We start from the raw sequence: 20,946 nt of genomic DNA on the forward strand, positions 1-20,946 counted from the left end.
AAATAAAAAAGAAAAAAAAAAAAAAAAGGGAGAGAACAGGCAACTGTAAATACAGCATCTTCCAAAGTTAAACAAATACAAGCTGCATTCTTACCCACTTCATCCACAAACAGCAATTACTGGCATTATGAGGAAGTTTTTGCTTCCAGAGAGAATCAACCAGAAGACAATTTTAGTTCTATTTAACACAGTGTAATCTTGCTATATTTCAAAGTTGTTAGTAGTCAAAATAAATACAAGTAAAATGTACACTTTACTCAGCATAAAAGACACACAATCTTAAACAGAACTAAAGTTCAAAGACCAAACTTAAAAACAGATTTGCAGCCATTTTTACTATTTTTAACAGTGAGGATTTGTATGAACTTACAGTAAGATTCCAGTTGATCTGTGGTATTCTTGTGTGAAGATTAAGACTGAACATAAGCAACAGAACTCCAGTAACCACCAGTGCACTACAGCTCACAAACTCGAAGAAATAAAGGCCTTCACAAGGGGAGCATTCCATGATGGTCTCTATGCAGATGAATGCAATCAGTGCCAAAACCTAGGAAGAAAAACAAGTGGAAAAAATATAAATAGATTTCCACATTTTGAAAGTAGCCACAAGTATTCCTGAAATTTCCATTGGGAACATGATCAGTTTACCCTCAGGAATGTGTGATTTTAGTTTATAACAGAGCACTGTCTAAAGCACAAAAACAAAAGCAAATTAATGCAAGACTTTCTGGATATCTCCTGTTCAACAAAGTCTGGTTTTGCAAAATTACAAGAAGTCTAATATCAAAATGTCTGACATACCCAGAAAAGCATGAAACCCTGTCAGGCCACTGGCCTGCAAAAGTACCCTAAAACATTTTATTTTTCACTCATCATATGCTATTCCAAAACTTGAAGATAGACTGCATTTGTCTACTGGGCTAACCTCAAGCTCAATTTAATAGTATTAATACCATGTGATTGACAAAGACATTTCAATAATGCTATTATTTTAAATTTACTACCAACTTGAGATCTGAATCAATTCAAAACAGAATAGATTCAGCTTCACTAGCCTCCAAAAAAATGTCTCCTTCCATGGTGTTTCTTTGGGGTTTTTTTGTCATGAACATGCAATAATCCCCATAGCATTTTATCATTCCCCCATAAGACAATAAAATGATCGGATAATAGATGAAGGGAAAACTGGTGCTGCACATCTAACTGGGATGCAGACTTTTGCAAGACAAGAGTTTAATCTACTTTGTAGGATAAAACAGTGAAACTCACTATGCTGAGAAAAATGTTGCTCCATGGACAAAATTAAAATATGTAAAAAACATACACCAGTATTAGCTACCACTGATTATGCAACTTCCATATCTGAGTCTATGTTTCAAACTGAGTTGTCTTGAAATAGAACTGGTAAAAACAGCTGCATGAATGTTTTTTCTTGTTTTGTTTTTTAATTTCCCATGGCAAGCAAGGAAGGCCTTATGAATTTTTTTCTTTGTTTTTCAAGACACCACCATCCCCCACCCACTTACATTTTTCAGAAAGAATTCACTTTCTTGCTTTGCCACAATATTCTAATGCGATTGTAGGAAGTCACTTAGTAAGGATGTAGTAGGATGAAGAACTTGGGGAGACAGCCTCCTCAGAACCAAAATTCTGTAATCTGAGGTTTTTGCATGAACACAACATTTTAAATTTAAGCCTTAGAAAGCCATAACACAAATCAATTTCTGCTAAGTCCTTCTCTGCCAATTTCAATAGTTTTGCTTGATATATTTCTTTTAGCACTGTTTTTGCTTCATCCATTAATTTGTCTTTGCCTTTTGCAAAATGAAGAAAAAGTATTTTTAAAGAAGTATTATTTTTGTCACTAAAATCAGCAGTAACTTTAAGTAAAGGACAATACCCTACATGATTTGCTTGCCACATACTTCAGAACATATTAGCTAAATTAAGTTTTAAAATGGATTAAAACAGTTTTAATAAAAAACCCACACTTGCATAGAAATTCTCTCACACCTCATTTATCATGCTGTCTTTGAAGAGATCATGTGCCACACTAATTTGTGCCAGAAAATAGAGCAGACCAATTCACAGCAACCAAATTCTGAACAGATACACAGTGGCAAAACACTTAAGTTGGATTTTATTTTTGACACTGAATACCTTTGGGAAAAAGGAAAGAAAGAATATCCAGTGAAAGAAAACATTCAGAAATCCAGGCTGAAAGTCAAACTATTACATTGGCAACGACACACACATACACACACACACACACACACAAACAATCTATGGTCCAGAAAACAACTTCATTTTGCAGTATTGCATGTAATGAAGTTCACCTTTTCTGTTAACACAGCTCTCATAACTGGAGATGACATGGAACACAACAAGAAAAAAAAAAAAGGCTCCAAAAAAGTCCCTAAGTAATTTCAAGCAGGATCAATATCAAATATTAATGCTAAATATTAGCTGGCAAAACTTTAACCTTTAGATGTTCCAATACAATAAAGCCTCCATTGTTTTTGCCTCTATTTTTGATATGACACATCTAAAATTTTTATTCTTCTCCTATAAATGGTTCTGTAATATTCTCCAGAAATACTGTAGTGCAAGCTCAAAAAATATTAGGTTAATTTCTAAAATATGAGCAGCTCTGACTTGTGCCACCAACATTGGGCTGAAGGAGTCAAAAATTGGCAGAGTAATCACTGCACCAGGCAACTTCTACCTGGCTTATGGAGTTTCTGCTGCTTTGTTGATAAAACTCTCTTACTGACTCTTCTCCATACCAGACAGCATTGCTTCTCCAAGGTTTTATGTATCCATCTTAGCAGCCAAAGCTCAAAAAGGATTAAAGAGTTTCTTGCATACAGTATTAGAAATAAATTATGTACCGAGGAGGCACCTGGAACAATGAACTCCAATCATCACACCTTACTTATATACTCCCAAGCTCAGAATTAATAATTACTAAGCATCAGAACAATTCTACCTTAACATTTCATTTTATCCCTTAAGAAATTATAAAATACATTTAACTGTGGCACACCCTTATAAGGAAAAAAAGTGCTAGTTGCATCCACTTAGGGTTGACTGAACCCAAATGATTTCAAATAAAGGATGTGCCTTCAGTTTAAGTGCATTAGCATAGAGTGGTCTGGGTTGGGGCAGCCCAAATCTATTGCTATGTTTATCAGAAAGTCTGGGAGAAAACCTCAATTGCTTCAGTTTATGAATAACAATATCTATTATCAGGAGTATTATCATCACAGAGTGGATTGAGACAGCTGAACACATGTTGGCTGGGGAGAGAGGGGAAGGAGAACATTCCCATGCAGAGAATTTTATGCAAAAGTTTTGCACTTCAAGTAAGATCCCAACTAAATTTGTTACTGTTTTTCTTACAATGAAAACACACTTCAGGCTTCTCGATGTCCATCCTGCCCATGCTACAGATAACTGGCAGTTAACAGAAAGGTGGTATTTGTCTCACAAGGAGTGTTATGAGACAAAATGAACTCTGAATTAATCACCGCATCAGAAAAAACCATCTTCCCCCAGACACTTCCCTTTTTGTAAACACAATAAAAATCTCAGTCTTTAATACAAAATATTTTCTCTTTGAAACATCAGGATAATCTTGTCCTCCTACACGTTTATAAACTTGCCAGAAGCATCATTCCAATTAACTGCAAGTAATGTGAATCTTCTATAAAAACATACCAGTGCTGCTTTCCTTGGCCATTTCACTCAGAGATTAATGATTTTGGTTCTAATAAAAAAGCAAGCTACTCTAAAACACATGAAATGACAGTGAAATACTATAGAATCAAACCCATGACTTAGCTACATTACTTAGAAGCATTCTGTAAACGTGGCAACATAAGCCAAAAGATCTTATCAGAAGCCACAGTTCATCCAGCAATCAAGTTAATTTAAAATAAAAAAATCTGCATTCTAAAATTTATTACATTAATAATTTATGAAAACAACTATATAAATCAGGTAGTGAATTAATATAGTTCTGCAACTCAGAATGTCACTCGATTGATATGACCACAAGATAAATGGATGTGATCACAAGTATGCCCCCAGAGTGTCCCACTGCAAACCACGGACCAAGAATCAGTCTTGGCTACCCCAATTTATTTTCTGAGGGGCTTCAGTGCAGGTTTAGTACTAACCATTTTCTCCTCTTCTCTTGCAGAGCTCTGTTTAATATAATGAAAACCTCTCCTTTCTAACCTATGTTTATTTTCATTGCCTGTCTACCACCCATCACTACCTACTGAGTTAGTTGATCTACATGCAGCTTGCAGTTTAACGAGGCTCAAAGACCTAAAATGTCACTTCTCCAAAGCTTCCTATGCTCTTCTTCCCACTGCCACATCACACACCCAAGATAAACCAAGTGCCTTGCCTTGGTTATACACACACTGTCTGTAGAAGAGGGAGGAAGGACAAAGAGCCTCCATGCTCCATCCAGACACCATTTGAAGGTGCAGAGACTCATGCCCTCCCCAGGTGACTGAGGCACAAAGGTACAGCAAAGAAAATCAGCAACACTACCTCAGAAACCAGGAGACAGGATGTGCCCAGGCCTGTATCTGCATCTCATGACTGAATTTAAAAAAAACACCACCACCAATAAAAAAGCCAGCATTGTATGGGAGCCCAGGTCTCAGCCAAAGAAATGAACACTGACATTTGCCCAGTGCAGGACATGACCCTCACACAGGAGTCACACCACTCCTCACAGGTTAAGTGAGGTTTGACAAGTTTTTCCACAAGCAGAAGTTTCAAGGCTAGTTTATTGAGGGAAAATGGGAATTACTGCTCTCTCCCTCAAATGACACAGCTACAGCATTCTCTGGCCAAGTCAATAGTTTCCTCTGACTCATGAAACACACATATTCCTCTCTTTTTCTCTGCACTGAGTACTTTGGAGAGTTTTCTATTCCACCCTAATTCCTCCAATACCCTAAGATTTGTAAAACTTCCTTTTTATTTCTTTTTTTTCTATATATTTCTCTTTTTGAATGGTTGCTTTTGCTTTCCAAAATGCTTCTAATCTTCTTGAAATAAGTAGATATTGTGTTGATATGCAACTTTGTCAGAAGGGAAACATCTGCTTGTTCTACTGGATGCTTAGGTCCATGCAGAGGCATCCCAGGTTACCTGCAGTAACACCTTCTCCTTCAACAAATGAGATGCAAAAGTCTTGTCAACAAAGCAAGTTCAAAAAGAATGAGGTTCAGGGTAAGCTGGGAAAAGGTCTGGGTCTGCCCACTGCAGCCCAATGTAAGCACTTCAGCTCTAACTTTGTGATGCAGCAATCAGCCCTGCCCTTCATCCCTTCTCTCCCATCACTACATGATGAAAAGGCAGAAGAAAAAAAAATCCCCAAGAAGCAGATTAAATACAAGATTATCTCCCAGTAATGACAGTTCAGGCTTTTTGTCTTGAATAAACTGGCAAAGTGTTGTCCAATTATACTGTTTACTGCTGAGATAAACTCCTGTACAGCACAAGGCTATTGCACTTCTATTAATCAGCAATGAAGCCCCACATAAAGGCTCTACATAAAGGCTCTATTCAGCATGAAGCAGCCCCTCACTGGAAGGGGATGAAGTGACCACAATTTAGGGCCTTAATTCCTCAAAGAGAGCCCCTACACTGGGATCCAATGTCCTTTAATTTAGCTACATTATCCTCCTACCATTATTGCATTCATCTCAACTTTCCTGTAAATTCCCCTGGAGAAGGGCCCTTAATGAAGAAATCATCTGCCTTAAGGCTATGTAAATGGCTTATATTTACATCACCTTCTTGGCAACACAGGCATGTCAGACATAAAAGGCTGTATTTCCCCAAAATGGAGAATATGTGCCATGACAAACAGCAATGCTGAAAAAGAACATTTAGGAGCCTGCTAACGGTCTATTTTTCTTGTCAGAACATGTTGTGTTTTATTTTTGAAAAAAATAATCAAACAACTTTGCAGTAAAAATAAAAAAGACAGTTCTGCAATGAAAACAAAGAATGTAAAAAAAAAGTTTTCCTGTTTATCTAAAATGTTACCACAGAAAGCCTTATTGTGTGGTTAAATGACATAATTATGCATGATTTCAAAAAAGCCCCACAAGATGGTCAGCATTTTTTCTGCCTGAAAAATACCCACAGAATTTTAGTAAGAATGTCACACTAACAAGACATTTTTATGTCCAGACTGTTTAAATTAATGGTACAGCACAATACATATGCACAAAATAGAGAAGAAATAAATTGCTTTTACACCACTTAAAGTATCTAAAGACACTAAACTTTCTTGAATTAAAATCTAGATTTACTGTTCTTACTTACTTGGCCCAGCAGTCCCAGCTTAATGTACGAAACCAAGCGGGTCTCATTCCTTGCAAAGCACATGCATCCCACATCTGAAACAGCTGGCACAGATATGAATATTTGGGATCATATGTCTTAAGCACAGTCCTGCTTCTCCAGCAGGAAACCATCTTTTACCCTAGGCAGAAGAATGACTGATTTCCCGCATGTTCCTAGCCTGCATCCTTAAGACAAAGAGAAATGTGTTATTAACTCTACTTATTGGACTGCAAGGAGGCTGAATAAAATCCAGAGAAATTCAACCAGACCATGAATTCAACTCCAATTTGGTTTTCATGGTGATGATAGAAATAATAACAGAATATATAAATTTCATATCTTGATTGCACCTCTAGGGTTTTACATGTAGCTACAATCCTTAAGTTTTCATTATTTCTTAGTCCACTTCTGGATGTAACATGGCAAGACTTCAGAGCATTAAATATTGAGGAATCTTTATTAAATCAGCAGATCTTTTGCCACCTCCAGCAGGTTTCTACAGTCCTTGAAACATTCAGCTACTGCTGACTTCCTTTTCTCAGCTGAGGCAAAAGACCAATTCTAAATACATAACATATTTCTGAGGCCAGAAACAATTTGATGGCATATTATGAGAAAGGGTAACATTTAAGAACAAGGGTAATCAGCACTCAAGAACAAAATAAAGGTTGTTTTGAAACACTAGCTATGTAAAAACTAACATTCTAAAAAAATAACTGGACTGAACTAAGGTGAGACTCTAAACTGGCTAAAATAAAAATGTACCAATTCTACAAGTTAAATTAATTGTAGAGTCTAGAATGAAAAAAGCAACAAACACAAAGTAGCAACTTATTTCCTGCTAACTATGCATTAGTACAGTGTTTTGCTTCTTGCTTGGACACACCTATACAACAAACATTCTTGTCTCCTACACAAACGCAAAACCAGTTCCAGTCCAAATACTATTAAGCAGTATGTTACAGTACTGAGAAATTCTATGCTTTGAGTTGTTTGGTTGTTTTTTTACTTTTTTTTTTTAAAGAAAAAATATTTCTTCCTGTTACTGCTAAATAATTTAGGGTTTTTTTTAATATGTTATATTTATATTGTCCTCAGAGTAAAACTGTTTTAGCATTCAAATTAATAATTTACCATGCACAGTTGTGAAGCCCTGGTTTGCATAGCTCATTCTGGAGGCATCAGTGACCAGACCAATGTCACACTGCTCCACACATCACCTCCTCCTTTTTCTCCCTACAAGAGCAGGGCAGCTGTCAGGTAGATCCTCACCTGCCTTTTGTCATTAGGGTGCACTCTGCTGGGACTGGAAGAGTCCCTTTGCAACCCCCATTCTCAGCCCCACCTCCAGCAGTATCAGGCACACTGCTTCTTTGGCACCCGTAAAAAGTTGCTCATTCCTGCTTTGCATGACTTTGCAGACCTGACTGTGAGCTTGTCTTTTTCACTTGCACTCAACTAAAACACAACCATCTTCCTAACAAAACAAACAGAAAACCAAATGAAATTAAAAAATAAAATATCTGTAGTACACTGAATTGTGCCAATGGCCTCAGCAAGTGGATTGTAAACCAGTAAATTATAGGAGGGACAGTTTTCTTCCCCCCCTTCCAGTTTCACCATATCCTGATATTTGAGGCTTAATTTTCCCATTCATTATCTCATGCTCATTTTGACAGACATCTGCAAGCATAGCTTTTCATAGCCATCTTTCTCATTCCTAAACACCACAAGGCAGTCTCTCTAACAATACTTCCTGGTACAAGACATGGCAGGCTCCTGAGAGGCAGCTGCAACTCAAAAGAATCAGGACAGTAAAATTCTCTCAACCCCCACCTCAACAAGCATCAGCATAGCCATGCCTGTGCCAGAGGAGTGGAGAGGGACATGCTGCAAAGCAAAGGGAACTCTTCCTGACTGTTTACTGTAATGTATCCACATCAAGACTACTCAATCAAGTTTCTTAAAGTCCAATTTTATCACAATTGGAGAACTATTTGCCTGTCATGTTCTTAGACAAGTTATGTAAAAATAGGTCAGAAAAATATTATATTTCTTCAGTGTAATAAATTTGTATACTTCGAATCCACCACCAGTTTCACATCGTTGGGGCAGAAGGGTGGGAAGGGGGAGAACAGAATTTTCTTCTGTTAGTCCCATTTTCTGCTGCTCCAACCCATTCAGCCTTTACTGCAATAGTAACACAGCGCAAAAACTGACTACAGGGAACAAGAAGGGAAAAAAATCTAGCTAAGTTCAAGAAACTTTAGTAACCCTCACTTTCAGTCACCAAGGAAAAAGAAGATAAGAGTTTAACTTCCTTAAAAACCACTGGTAATTCTTGTTTTGTCTCAAAGACTAATTTCATAGTTAGTGTAACTAGAAGTCACTAGTTTTGTATTGGCTTTTGTTAGTTTGCTAATAACAATTGTGCAGGATGGTCAAGAGGGGATGTCCAGAAGAGGCACCTCTCAGTACACTGTCCAGCTTCCCATCCCCAATCTTTCAAGAAGGGTGAAGTATCCTCTCCAGTCCATTCCCTAGCATTTTCTACTAAGACAGGCAATAAGAACTGTTAACTTGTATTTCTGATATTTAAACAAAATGGATAAACGCAGCTTCCCTATTTGTATCTTCAGGCTGCACAGGAATTTCTGTATGGTACATACAAACACACACTTTCAGCTGAACACAGCAAGTTGCTGAGATTGTGTTTGTATGATTTTTAAGCAAAGTAAAAGAAATAAAATAAAATTGGCTATGGCTTCACATATGAAAATTCTCTACTCAGCTCTTAAAAAAGAGAAAATCAATACATTTGATCCAGCTTTGTGTTCCCACTCACATTCATGGGCCAACCTGTGCTAGAAACCTGGTGCGTTGAAACAATATTAAAACACAGTAACACTGTAAATCTGCAACAAACAGTAGGATAAATTAATTGGTTTTAATAAGCAAAGGTGTAGTCGTAAACTTTGTCAAGTATTTGTTCTGCATGGCCTCTATTTAACTAGCCTGTTAGGCTATTTTTAAAAAGTGAAAGTTCTATTTTAAGGCTATCAGAATCCATCTGTATCCTTTAAAACCCCATTTAATCCCAATTATGAGTAAACATCAAACACCCTACAAATACTAAAACAAGAAAGGAATTCCAATGAAAAAACAATCAAGAACTCAAAGTAATCCTAAGGAATCCATTAAAGTTTCTGGGGCTTGTTTTTGTTTAAAGGAAATGGTGCAAAATGTCCTTGAAATCCCAACGTTCCCAAGATTGCAATCTGAAGGCCCCCTTAGATGCCATGCCTTAAAAGGCAAAAAGAGTCTAGACATCCTGGTAAAAGAGAACATTAAAAAAATATATGTAGGCCAGAACATTAAAGAGCACTGCCAGCTGTACTGGGGAATGCATGAAACCTTCAAGACTGTCTTGCTGTTTAGACTGTCTTAGAAGCATTATACAGTAATATCTCACCCAAAATAGAAAAGAGACCACAAACCTTCATTGCATAACTGCAAATCCACCTACTCCTGATTTTGTAACTCAACACCAGACTGGGAACAAACCTGGCACACTCCAAACAGAGGACCGTAAAATGTTAACAACACAAAATCCCTAAGACTCCAGCACGAATGCTTTTGCCTTCCCGGTCATGACTCTGAACTGTACTGCCACCATCAACTAAACATTCTCAACATCCCAAAGACCTAGGGCACTATCCTGTAATTCTGGAAGAGCACTTTTCCCAAAACCTTTAAAATGTTACTTGGTGACAACGACATATAAAATTAAAAGATCGCAATGTTTAATAAAAGTTATCATCTATATTAGATAAAAAGTTTCTATGCTTGGTTTCTTCTGGAAGTATGATTAAAAAAACAATTAATTTATTCACAACAGTCAAGAGGCAAAATTGGTTCAAAGCATGAAAATCATTTTGTAAGAGAAAAGTTACTGAAGGTTATTGAAGAGCTGTAGAACTTAAGTATTTCATAATATTCACAACTGTACCTCTTGCTTTCTTGCATGAACATTTCAGTTCAAAATGTAAAATGGTACAGAAAATTACTGAGATGGAAATGCTTGCAGTTGATTCATAGTTTTGCAGAAAATTGCCAGAACACCCTAAGAGACTGCCATGAGCAGTGCTGTACCACTGGCATATTTATAGCATTTGAAAATAACAATGTTTAGCTGAAGTAAAAGTTACAGTGGACGCATCACAGGATGCACAGGATGTGTCTACAAACCTGGCACATGGTTGCTCTGCTTTTAAGCTGTGCTGTAAGGGAAGTATCAGGAACAAGTTCAGCTTGCTTGCAAGATGCACACTTTATAAGCATGCATACAACTGAAGACAATTTAAAGAAGTATCTTGAACAAGACATGATCCAAGCATCAACACCTAATACTAAGCTACATATTAAAAGAATTTTAACTGCTGACAATGCTGAAGACACTTTGCTTGTTTGGGTAACAACACATCGTACTCTTCCACAAATTGAGGGAATAAATACCATAGCCTTTATACCAGAGCAATTCATTAAATACAGTAGGCAGAAATGTGACACTCAGAGTTACAGTTCCCAGTTTAATTTGCACGCAATGAGATTAAACATTAAAAGCTACTCTGCTTACCTGAGAACACATTTCAGACATTATGCCATTCTAGCACATATTTAATCTGGGATAGCTACTAAACCAACCAGTGCTTGAGACCTGTCCCTGGAAGGACTGCATTACTTGATTCATGCATGGGCTTCTTGGTTTGGGTGAGTGTGATACCAGCTCTAGGACCTCACAGTCAGTAACATTTCCAACCCATCACTGCTCTACTGGTGGTTTTACCTTCTTACACATTTCCTACATCAGGGGGTCTTATCCAGCTTTTGCTTTCCTTCTCCCATATTCTGAACTGTTGATGGTACAAGTTCCAGAGAAACCTAAACATCATTTCCATGTTTTGAAAGCACCTGACTACAGAAATCATCTGAGAATTAGGAGGCTTCTTTAAAAAAAAAAAAAAAAATCAGAATGTATTTTTTCAATACAGCTCTAATTTAGTAGTGACGACTACTACTAATGCAGAGCAACAGCAGCTGACCCACAGTTAGAATCTCTATTCTGTATCTAGTCCTCATCATACACAAAATTTCAGTACAAAATTATTTGTTGGGGTCTAGATTCAAGGCAGGTATCCTGAGATGCTATTTGAGCACAGAACAATTACCAAAAAGCGTGCAATTTAATTTGACAAAATGATAGATTAACTCTTATCAGAAAAAACAGATCCCTCCTATACTGATTATGGTACAAGAAAAAAACAACCTCGAATTTCTATTCCAACCCCTTATCTCACATGATACTTAAATCACGAAGAAGGCTCATCAACAAAAGACATTACCAAAAACATTACAAGAAAAGGAAGCTTTTCAAATAATAATTCCTTTAGTACTACATTACTTTCTGCAGCAGCTACAATTAATATCATCTATCTGTTACTACTACACTGGTTCATAATGGGAGGGAAGAAATAGAACATACTTATTACAAAGATTATAGGAATTTCTTATGAAAGCAGGCTTTAAAACTATCCACCATCTTAAGAGAGACATTTATAACACAAATTTGGAGTTTACTGAGCAGCCCACAGCCAGATGGTAATTAAAGGGCACCATGAAAGAGCCCCAAACCCATTCACCTTTCTGTAGGAAGACAACCATAGTCTTGTCTTTAATTGCTCACAGAAACAATAAAAAGCAAAGCTAAACAGAGATATCTCATCATTCTTCCCTCTGTGATAAATGTCAGTGTAAAAATACCATCACATGGCAATGCAGATCTACAGCCTTTGAAGAGAAATCTTTACAAAGAGAAATCAGGAGTTTCAGACACTGACTAGATGTGGTTTACCTAAAGAGGGTTTCTAAGCATATTTGTGTATTAGAAATTTGATCCTTTAAATACAATACTATAACAGTCTTTTTCTAAGACCAAATGCCAAAAACCACCAATATCCAAAGTCATACTCAGCATCTTGTGAACAAGCAGCTACAAACACCACTGAATCAAAGGTCAGTATACAACATGCAGAGTCACAAGGATTTTTTACATAAAGACAGATCTATTGCTTAGAAACTGTAAGGAAAATAAAGATGGAAGATACAGAATGATTATGAATTAGCAACACAATCTTGGGATGTAACAGTAGAGGTATTTCCAGCAGGGGCTTGAAAAGGACATGTCATTATATCCACTCTTGAAAGGTTACCTACTACTCAAGCTGTGCCTACTGAGAAACCATCTCACTCCGACAGTAGTGCAAGAAAAGAATGCTGGATGGTCCTGAGACCAGAGAGCCCCTCTTATGAGCAGAGTCCAAACCAATTTTGTCTTGGCTCATGCAGCAAGATGAAGGCTGCCTGAGTGCAAACAGCTGTTCCAAAGTGCACAAAGGGTTAAGGAGTAGTTAGGGAAAGTGGCAATGTAACATAAGAACAAATGGCTATAAATTTGCTAGAATCAAATTCACACCAGAACTGAGGAAAGTTTCTCTGCCCTCCAAACTGCAGAGCAAATGAACAAAAGCCAACTTCAAGATGAAACTATTGCTTACGGAAAAAGCTGTCAAGTACAGGTCTGCCTGTGACACTGATGCTGCTCAGATGTCTCCTGCAGTGTTAACAGTCTCACCAAGACCACTGAATATGTAAAGGATGATGACCTGACCACCACCAGAATGCTCTTCCCATGCAATACATACGACAGAGGACATAACCTACTGACACCTCTCAGGTACAGTCTGATTCTATGTAGCCTAGTTAACATTCCATTTACATGAAACTGAACATCACAGTAACTTATGTGAAAGAAATCTTGACTTATTCAGTGGCCAAGTGGTAACATCTACAAAATGCCCGTGAAGCACCAGCTCCCTGCGCTAACAATTGATAAACAAAGCAGATCAGGAGTCACACTGCTGTACAGCCACACACAACTATGGCAGAGAGACCCAGGGAGAAAAGAGCAGGAGGCAAACGAGTGTCAAGATGTGACACACCCGACTGGGGTGGGAGGCTGGGGACTCCATCTAATCCTCCCCTCCAGAAGTGATCAGAATCAGATGCTGAGCTGAAGGCACAGGAAGGCAGCAATAATTACATTTGAGATTACTGAACAACTCATAATAGTTTTCAACCTGATTCTAATAGTTAGCAATTAGCTTACTCCTTGGAACATAAATGGAACTACTGTAATTTTTAAATGTAATTAACAATGAGAATTCTCAATAGTTTTATTACCCATGTAGACATGTATTACAGGCTTTTTTATTTTCTTTTCTTCATTGCAATACATCACGATAGCAAAGAATTTTACCGCAATCCTGGCCTTAAACAATTTCTGTATCTGGAAATGTACAAAGACAGTAAGCCACAGAACAACTTCTTGCAACATTCAGCTACTTTCCACCAATGGAGATGGAACTTTTTCTTCTGAAAATTGTGAACATATGAAATGCTATTCCCACCAGATTTCATTTAGCTCAAAATCTTGCCTCCATTGAGGGGCAATAGCATATGCTATAGACAACACAGTGAAAGCAAGTATGCAGTGATGCTTCCCACTGCACTCATCAGCAACTTGTAGCTCAGAGACCTCCCAAGCAGAAGTATTATCTTCTTTAAAATGAGTCTCTGACAGATTTTCGTAGCACTTGAAACAGACACATGAAGAAAATAGTCCAGGGCTGTCCAAGCCACAGGAGCTATCACTAACCACCACAAATGCCATCTTCTTTTAAACTACTATTTGATAAGGGTTTGCTGACACTTCGCACTTCCTTCAGAAGAATGCACCAGTTAAACCATTCCTAACCATCACCAATGTCACAAGAACTCATCAGGCACAATTTTGCACATCAGCTGTCCCAGCTGTAAAATGTGATGTGTGTTATTTTAAATCAAGTGCCTGTGAAAACCTGTCAGATGTTTCTCCTGGTGAGATCCAACAAGGCTCCCAGCAGGATCCTGACTGGTTTCCTTGTAATTCACCTGAAGCTATGGTTCCCAAAGAAACCAAGAAGCAGAAAACAGATAGTCATGATTAGCCATAGGAATTTCAGTGGGAAATACATGTCTACGCCCAGCTTCAATGCCAGCAAGATCCTTTAGGGTACAGACTTAAAATGAATTATAATTCATGTAAAAAGCTGAAGAGAAAAATAAAATTAAAAAAAGCGGGCAATCCTATCTAACATAAAACTATTTCTAGCAAAAAGATGGTACCTTCTAACTAGCCCATCTCTTCTGAGTGACACCAATGAGCCCTCTCCAATTCCTTTAATTAATTGTAAACACCTTTCTTCATCAAGCACACTCAGAAAAAACCCCAAAGCACTCTACTTAGGAAATTCAAGGGAATGGGGAAGAGAGGGAATGAAGTAGTACTAAAATTAAGCAAATAATATGAGGATGTCCACAGTAAAGTTTTCCATATATTTCCTAAATGTTGTACAATAATCTCCATGGGAAGTATTAAAGACCCTAAAAGCATGAAAACCAAAATCACACCAGATAGTAATGAAAATAAAGTCTTAAGAGCTTTTCTGCTCTGGTCTCCAAGGACAGCTATCTAACCTCTCACATTTGACGTGTGGCAAGGTACTGCTCCATCTAAGTGCTGGGAAGTCAGCTGACAATTTCCATCTAAATTTCAACTTCCCCAAAGGAAAATAATTTCTCCATGACTTCTATGTCAAGTTTGCACAAAAACAAACACGAGAGCTCCACACTACTTTAAGTCTTCCACACCCTGCAATTCATTTCCCCTGACACCATTTACTTCCCACCTGCCTGATGTCACACAATTAAGTGTGTCAGCCTCTTCAGCAGTCCTGAAAACTTCTTCCCCTATATGGTTGGACACTTAACCACCTTCCTTCCTTCAGCTTCTTTAAAAGAGGCTTACGGCTCCAGCCCCAGTCAGAGCAGATGCTTCCTCACAGATCAAAATAAACACACATAACTATTTCAACAGAACAATATGCTACAGGCAAAAGAGTTGCTTTCCAAAATGCTCACCTACCTAACAATACAACGTTCATAGAGAGGAAGATCAGTTCAATATTAAGCTGTTCCATGTGGGTCCTTTTTATTACTTCCTCACTGTTCTTCATATTGAGTATTAGTGTCCATTAATAGGTATATAGATGCACTATTTAACTATTAATCTTAGCCTTGAATATTAATAAGAAGCCCTAAATGGTAAGATACAGTTTTCTTAGCTTGCATGCCCAATTAAACTTAAGAAAAAAACATGATGCTCTTCAACCTTTTCTGGAAGTCAAGACAAAGGAAGCCAAAACAAGACTCAGAAATAAGCTGCACAATACTGTAAATGAATGAAACAGTATGATAGCCCATGAAAGGACACTTTAGGGTATATTATCTTGAAATATTAATAAATAAGAGTTAAAACTACTCTTTCCTCTAGCAGAACTTAAATTACCTAAATTTAAGCCTAAAATGTCATAGTACTTTTCATCTTGTAACAAGTCCTGTTAACAGTATTTTGAATCAAAAAAGACAAATCTACAACAAAATAACAGACCTCTAAAATCACCTATTTTCTGTCACCTTTTTGGGTTTTTTCCCCATTCCCTGTTCCTTCTCCTGTTGACAAGTAGGCACTTGGAAGAAGACCCATTTAACCCACAGTACCCACAGTTATCTTTCATATACAGCAGCAGGAACTAATTTGCGGAAATTAATTTCAACTGAAGATTAGAATAAACAACCCTTGTCTTTAGCTGATACTTTTTTCTGCCAATCATACATGTATTTTAATACAAATTCTTATGCTAAATTAAGCACATGCATTGTAATGTTTCCTCTAGCATTCTTTTTACTAGAATACATTGAGAGACCTTTTATCTTAACCAATAGTTGTCTTTTCCTTTAAGTTTTCTTGTGTGTAGTATGAGCTTTGATACATTTTTAGTTCCAACAGTATTCTGGTAGAAGTATTATTAAGCATTATAATTAAAATAATTATACTTGGTAAGTAAGTGAATTAAATGCACAGTGGAATGTGTTCGCCCTTCTCTTTCTTTTCCAAAATGGCTCAGTTTTCCATTGGTTTGCAAAACTCAGGAGTCTGCTCTGCAAGTCATTACCATGAACTAGATAGAGGTTCTTTTGAGTACAACCCTGCAGAGACTAAACGTGTCGAGACTGTACATAGGCTGTCACCCTATACCAGCTATTTTAATTTCTTGTTAACTTCTGACCCACTAGACTCATACACTATGTAGGAACCACGTACAACAGCTCAGATCACTCTTATTAAAAAGGCACAAAATATTATTAGGTTCCCCTGAAGATATTAATCTGCAAGAGTACATCTTCCTAACAGTGTACTGGAAGTAGAGGTGTCTTTGTCCAACAGAAAAGAAAAATCTCCAATCTCTATCTCCAGCACTGCATAGCTATTCCCCCATCTTTCTTTGCATGACTTAAGAAATTAAGAGGAGTACTCCATTATAATTCTAGAACTTGCTTCAAACAACTCAGAGTTTAATAATAAAAGATTTACTTACTTATGATGAGTAATCACTCGCTTTAATTACAAATTTTAACATGACTTGCCACAGTTATTAGTGTACTACAGAAAGGATCAGCAGTAGGAACAGAAACAAAAATCCCAAGGGCAGATTATTTCAGTCTATTAGGCAACACTGCCCCAGGATCTCTACCACATGGAGTTTTTAACAGTTCAAAGATAGGTAGGTGTTGCACAGTGATGACAGATTCTTTGGCTTCAGTCCTGAAAACACAAAATGCAAATACAACTACTCCCTGTTGTTAGACTACTCAGGTAACATACTCATTGCTACCACTTGCAGACCGCAGATTCTGTTCTACACTGAGATGCAAAGAAAACAAATCCCACTTCCAATACTAGATTTTCCTGGACACTCATAGAAAATTATCATAGACTCTTCAAGACAGTCCTAAGATAATTTGAGTGTATTTTACATGAAAACTGTACGTGCAAGTTTTGTCTTGTACTAACCAGCAGTGGTTTTAAATGCTTAAGTTATATATGTAAAATATTAAAATGTTACTGCCATCACAGTTCTCACAGAACTCACTCAATTTTAACGGAAAACAATTTGTAGTACCCTACAAAAAGCTGTTAAAAAAATTATTACTAACCTACTGCCATTTTCATAAACCATCTGCTGTAGTAGTGCTCCGGGACTTGCACAGACTCCATCAAACCGAACAGTTTAGTTGTTCAAAGTACACGAACAAATACAGCTTTCATTTTATTTCGGAATAGAAAAACGCTAGGTTGGGTCTTGGTTTTGGTTTTTTTTTTCCACGCCGTTACTTTTCTTTTACTCTGTGCACGTAAGAGAACTTCAGCCTGGTAAAGTAAGTGAATACTTTGCAGGCACCCAAGTCGACCCCTAGGGACAGCTCGCGCCGGCAGCTCCTCACCCAGAAATTCCAGGTAGCTCCCACCCATCCTGTGGCTCCCAGGCCCGGGACAGAGCCGCGGGACACGGCGGGCAGAAGCCCGGGGCTGCCCGCACTCGGCAGGCAGCGGGGCGGGCACAGCATCTGCGGGGCGGGCAGCGCCTGGCCAGGAGCGGCTCTGCCTCCAGCCCCAGACACACAGCATTTCTCCACAGCAAATCAGTCAACAAGAACGTACATTTAATATTTAAATTGAAGTATTTATGTACTGAGAAGTTACACTCTTTCTTTTTTTCTTTTTTTTTTTAATCTATACAGGACCAGTAGCGGTAGTTTTTTAACACCCCGGTGTGAAGCGGCACTGGCGGGCCCCAGCAGGCACACTGAGGTAAAAGCTTTCTTCCTAAACCCCCACCGGCCTAGCTGAACACCCCCTACCAAACCCACCGCCATGGAGGCCCAGCCCGGGCCGTTTCCCGCTGCAAGGGGAAGCCACACCACCCCACGGGAGCAAGCCCAGTCGTCTCTCGAGCCACCTGAAATCCAGCAGCCTTTCCCCAGACACCGGGGACGGCAGCGAGGCGAAGCGCTGGCACCCGGGAGGGCACCCGGAGCCGCTCCCGGGCTGGGCCGGGCCGAGCCTCCCCCCGGCACCGGGCTGACGCGGCCCCTCGCACCAAGTGGAGGCGGCTGTTCAAACAGCCCGCGCCCCAGCGCCGAGCTCGGCGGTGGCTGACACGGCGGTCCCGGGCGGGCTTCGGCGGCTCCCGGCCCTCGCCCGGCTTCCCGGCCGCCTGAAATGGAGGACTGTTGGGCCGCCGCCAGGCGCCGCGCCCGCAGGTACGCACCGGGCCGGGGTGCCCGCGCACGGCCCCGCCGCCCCTGGGTGCCTTCCTCCGCTCCCCGCCCGGAGCGGTACGGGGGAAGGAGCCCGCGGCGAGGGCCCTCCCGAACGCAGACGACCCCGGGCCCGTTCCCCCCCGGTGGTACCTACCACCTCGGCCAGCTTGATCCTGCCGAAGGTGCCCCGCAGGTATTCCAAATCGCAGCGGAGGCCGCCCAGCCCGCGGCGCTGGCTGACGGGCTCTGTGGTGGGCTGGTAGGGACTGCTGGCCCCTGAGATCATGGAGGTGCTGGACGCCTCCCCGTCGAAGCCCTCCAGGTCATCGCCGTTCCTCATGGTGCCGGTGGTGCCGGTGCCGCCGCGCTGCTGAAGGGGTGGCTGCAGAGCTCCCGCCCCAGCCCAGCCGAGCTGACTAGAGCCGCGCTCACCTAACGGAGCGCCGGCTGCATGGCTCCCCCGGTCCCGCCTCAGGCGGAGCGGTGAGGGGAGAGCGAAGGCGGCATCGCGCTGCGCCCCGGCCCCGCGCCGTTGGATGAGGGGGGAGAGCGGAGCGCGCGGGCAGCCCTCAGCGCCCCGCCCCGCCGCTGGGGGGCGCCCCGGCCACACACAGGGCGCGCGGAGCCGCCGTGCCCGGGGCCGCTCCCGCCGGGCAGAGCCGCGTCCCCCCCTGCCCCGCCCGCGGCCACCGCCGCTCGCACCGCTCCGCTCCCCTTCCCCGGTCCCGGCACGGTAGCTCCGCTCCGACCGGGGACGCTGCCGCCGCCGCTCCTCCCCCTGCGCTCAGCGGAAAGGGCGGAGAGAGCCCGCCCCGGAGGGCGCGCCGCGAACGGGCGGTGCCTCCTCCACCGGCCCGCGGCTCTCCGCCCTCCCTCCCGCCCCCGCGGCCAGCACCTGCCCCCGCCCGCACTCCCGCCCCCAGGCAGGCCCGCCCGCCCGCCCGCCGCCCCCGGAGCCGCCCGGGCCGGGAAGGGGCAGGCACCTGCCCCCGGGCCACTCGCCGGGGTGTCCCCGCCGCCGGTCGCAGCCCCGGGCGGAGGGGAGGGGCGGGCGGAGGCGGCCCGCAGGCCACCTTGCTCGGCTGAGGGGCAGCGGTCGCCTCCCCGCGGGTTTGTCACCTCAGAAGGCATTCGCAGTTCGTTGCGTTAAGGACTTTTTTGACTTTGGGAGTTTTAAAGTGCGTTGATGTTGATGCTACCACTGAGCAAGTCAAGGATCCTGACATAGCGATGGTTTTCATCACTCCGAGTTAGTCCGCAGAGATGCATAAAGCAGTTCACACTGCTCGGAATTACGCTTTCAAGCTGTTACGATACCGTACCCGCAGTAGCTCGAATATTGGAAACCTTCAGGGTATTCTTCATGAGTGTTAGAAACATTTTAGAGTGTAATTTTAAATAGTGAAGTTTTCCAAGTAAACTGTTAGCTTCCACAGGCTCTGAATTGCTTTTTGGAGACGCTTTTTCTCTTGCTGTGTCGCTATAAATAAGGAGAAATTGCAACAGACTCTGGTAAACACAGTTGTATCAAAAGCAGCCAAATAAGTCTTCATTTTAACATGGAGACAGAATGACTGCTGTGTACGGCTCACCAACCTGAAAATCAAGTTTTTCACTGTTTCATCCTGTGATCTGCCATCTTCATCAGTCAGATTCCCAATCATTTGCCATTGACAGCCTACACCATTTTCTTTCACATTACTAGTACAGGACCTTCACACGTTATTAATCCCTCTAGGATCTTACTCTGAGAGTCTTACTGCTACAGTTCTTCTGTTTTCCACAAACACTGTGGATTACCAGTTTTGTAATTTCCTTTCCAGTTATCTTAACTTATCCCTTTCAGTTTTCTTGAAACCCTTTTAATCTTTTTCTTTTTTTTTTCCTTTAGCGGGTTCTGCCCAGCACTATGTGATTTTTAATTTCAAGATATTTTTCTTTTTTATTATTGGTCTCTGTTTAAATAGACATGAAGCTCCTTTTTTTGCAGAAAGCATCATGGGTAGGTGGTTACCATTTCCTAGAGCTTCTCTGGATTCTTCTTAAGGCTCCATCAGTGTCTGAGGAACACAGGATTTCCACATACACCTAGAAGGACAACCAGTATTTGTTTTGAGGGACTGTGGTGGTGGTTCTAGAAAACTATCCTAAGCAAAACAAGAAAAACATTTTTGAAAAACCCAGTGAACATTGTTTCAATTAATCGTTTGCAGAACGCACAAGCATCCTGAAGGAGAATCAAAA

General features: G+C 40.8%; 1 protein-coding gene across 1 annotated transcript in view; it reads right to left on the reverse strand.

Annotated features, from left to right (window-relative positions):
* Positions 1-19,463, reverse strand: part of CMTM4 (CKLF like MARVEL transmembrane domain containing 4) — a 38,425-nt gene extending 18,962 nt beyond the window's left edge. Inside the window, exons 1-2 of the mRNA XM_071756698.1 lie at positions 18,857-19,463; positions 371-547 (exon numbers count right to left, since the gene is read on the reverse strand). Of these exons, the coding sequence (XP_071612799.1) occupies positions 371-547; positions 18,857-19,042 (363 nt within the window). The 5' untranslated portion in view covers positions 19,043-19,463. The remainder of the gene's footprint in view (positions 1-370; positions 548-18,856) is intronic.
* Positions 19,464-20,946: the final 1,483 nt, after the last annotated feature.

The sequence above is a fragment of the Heliangelus exortis genome, chromosome 13 (genome assembly GCF_036169615.1).
Source record: "Heliangelus exortis chromosome 13, bHelExo1.hap1, whole genome shotgun sequence".
In the NCBI taxonomy this organism is placed as follows: domain Eukaryota; kingdom Metazoa; phylum Chordata; class Aves; order Apodiformes; family Trochilidae; genus Heliangelus; species Heliangelus exortis.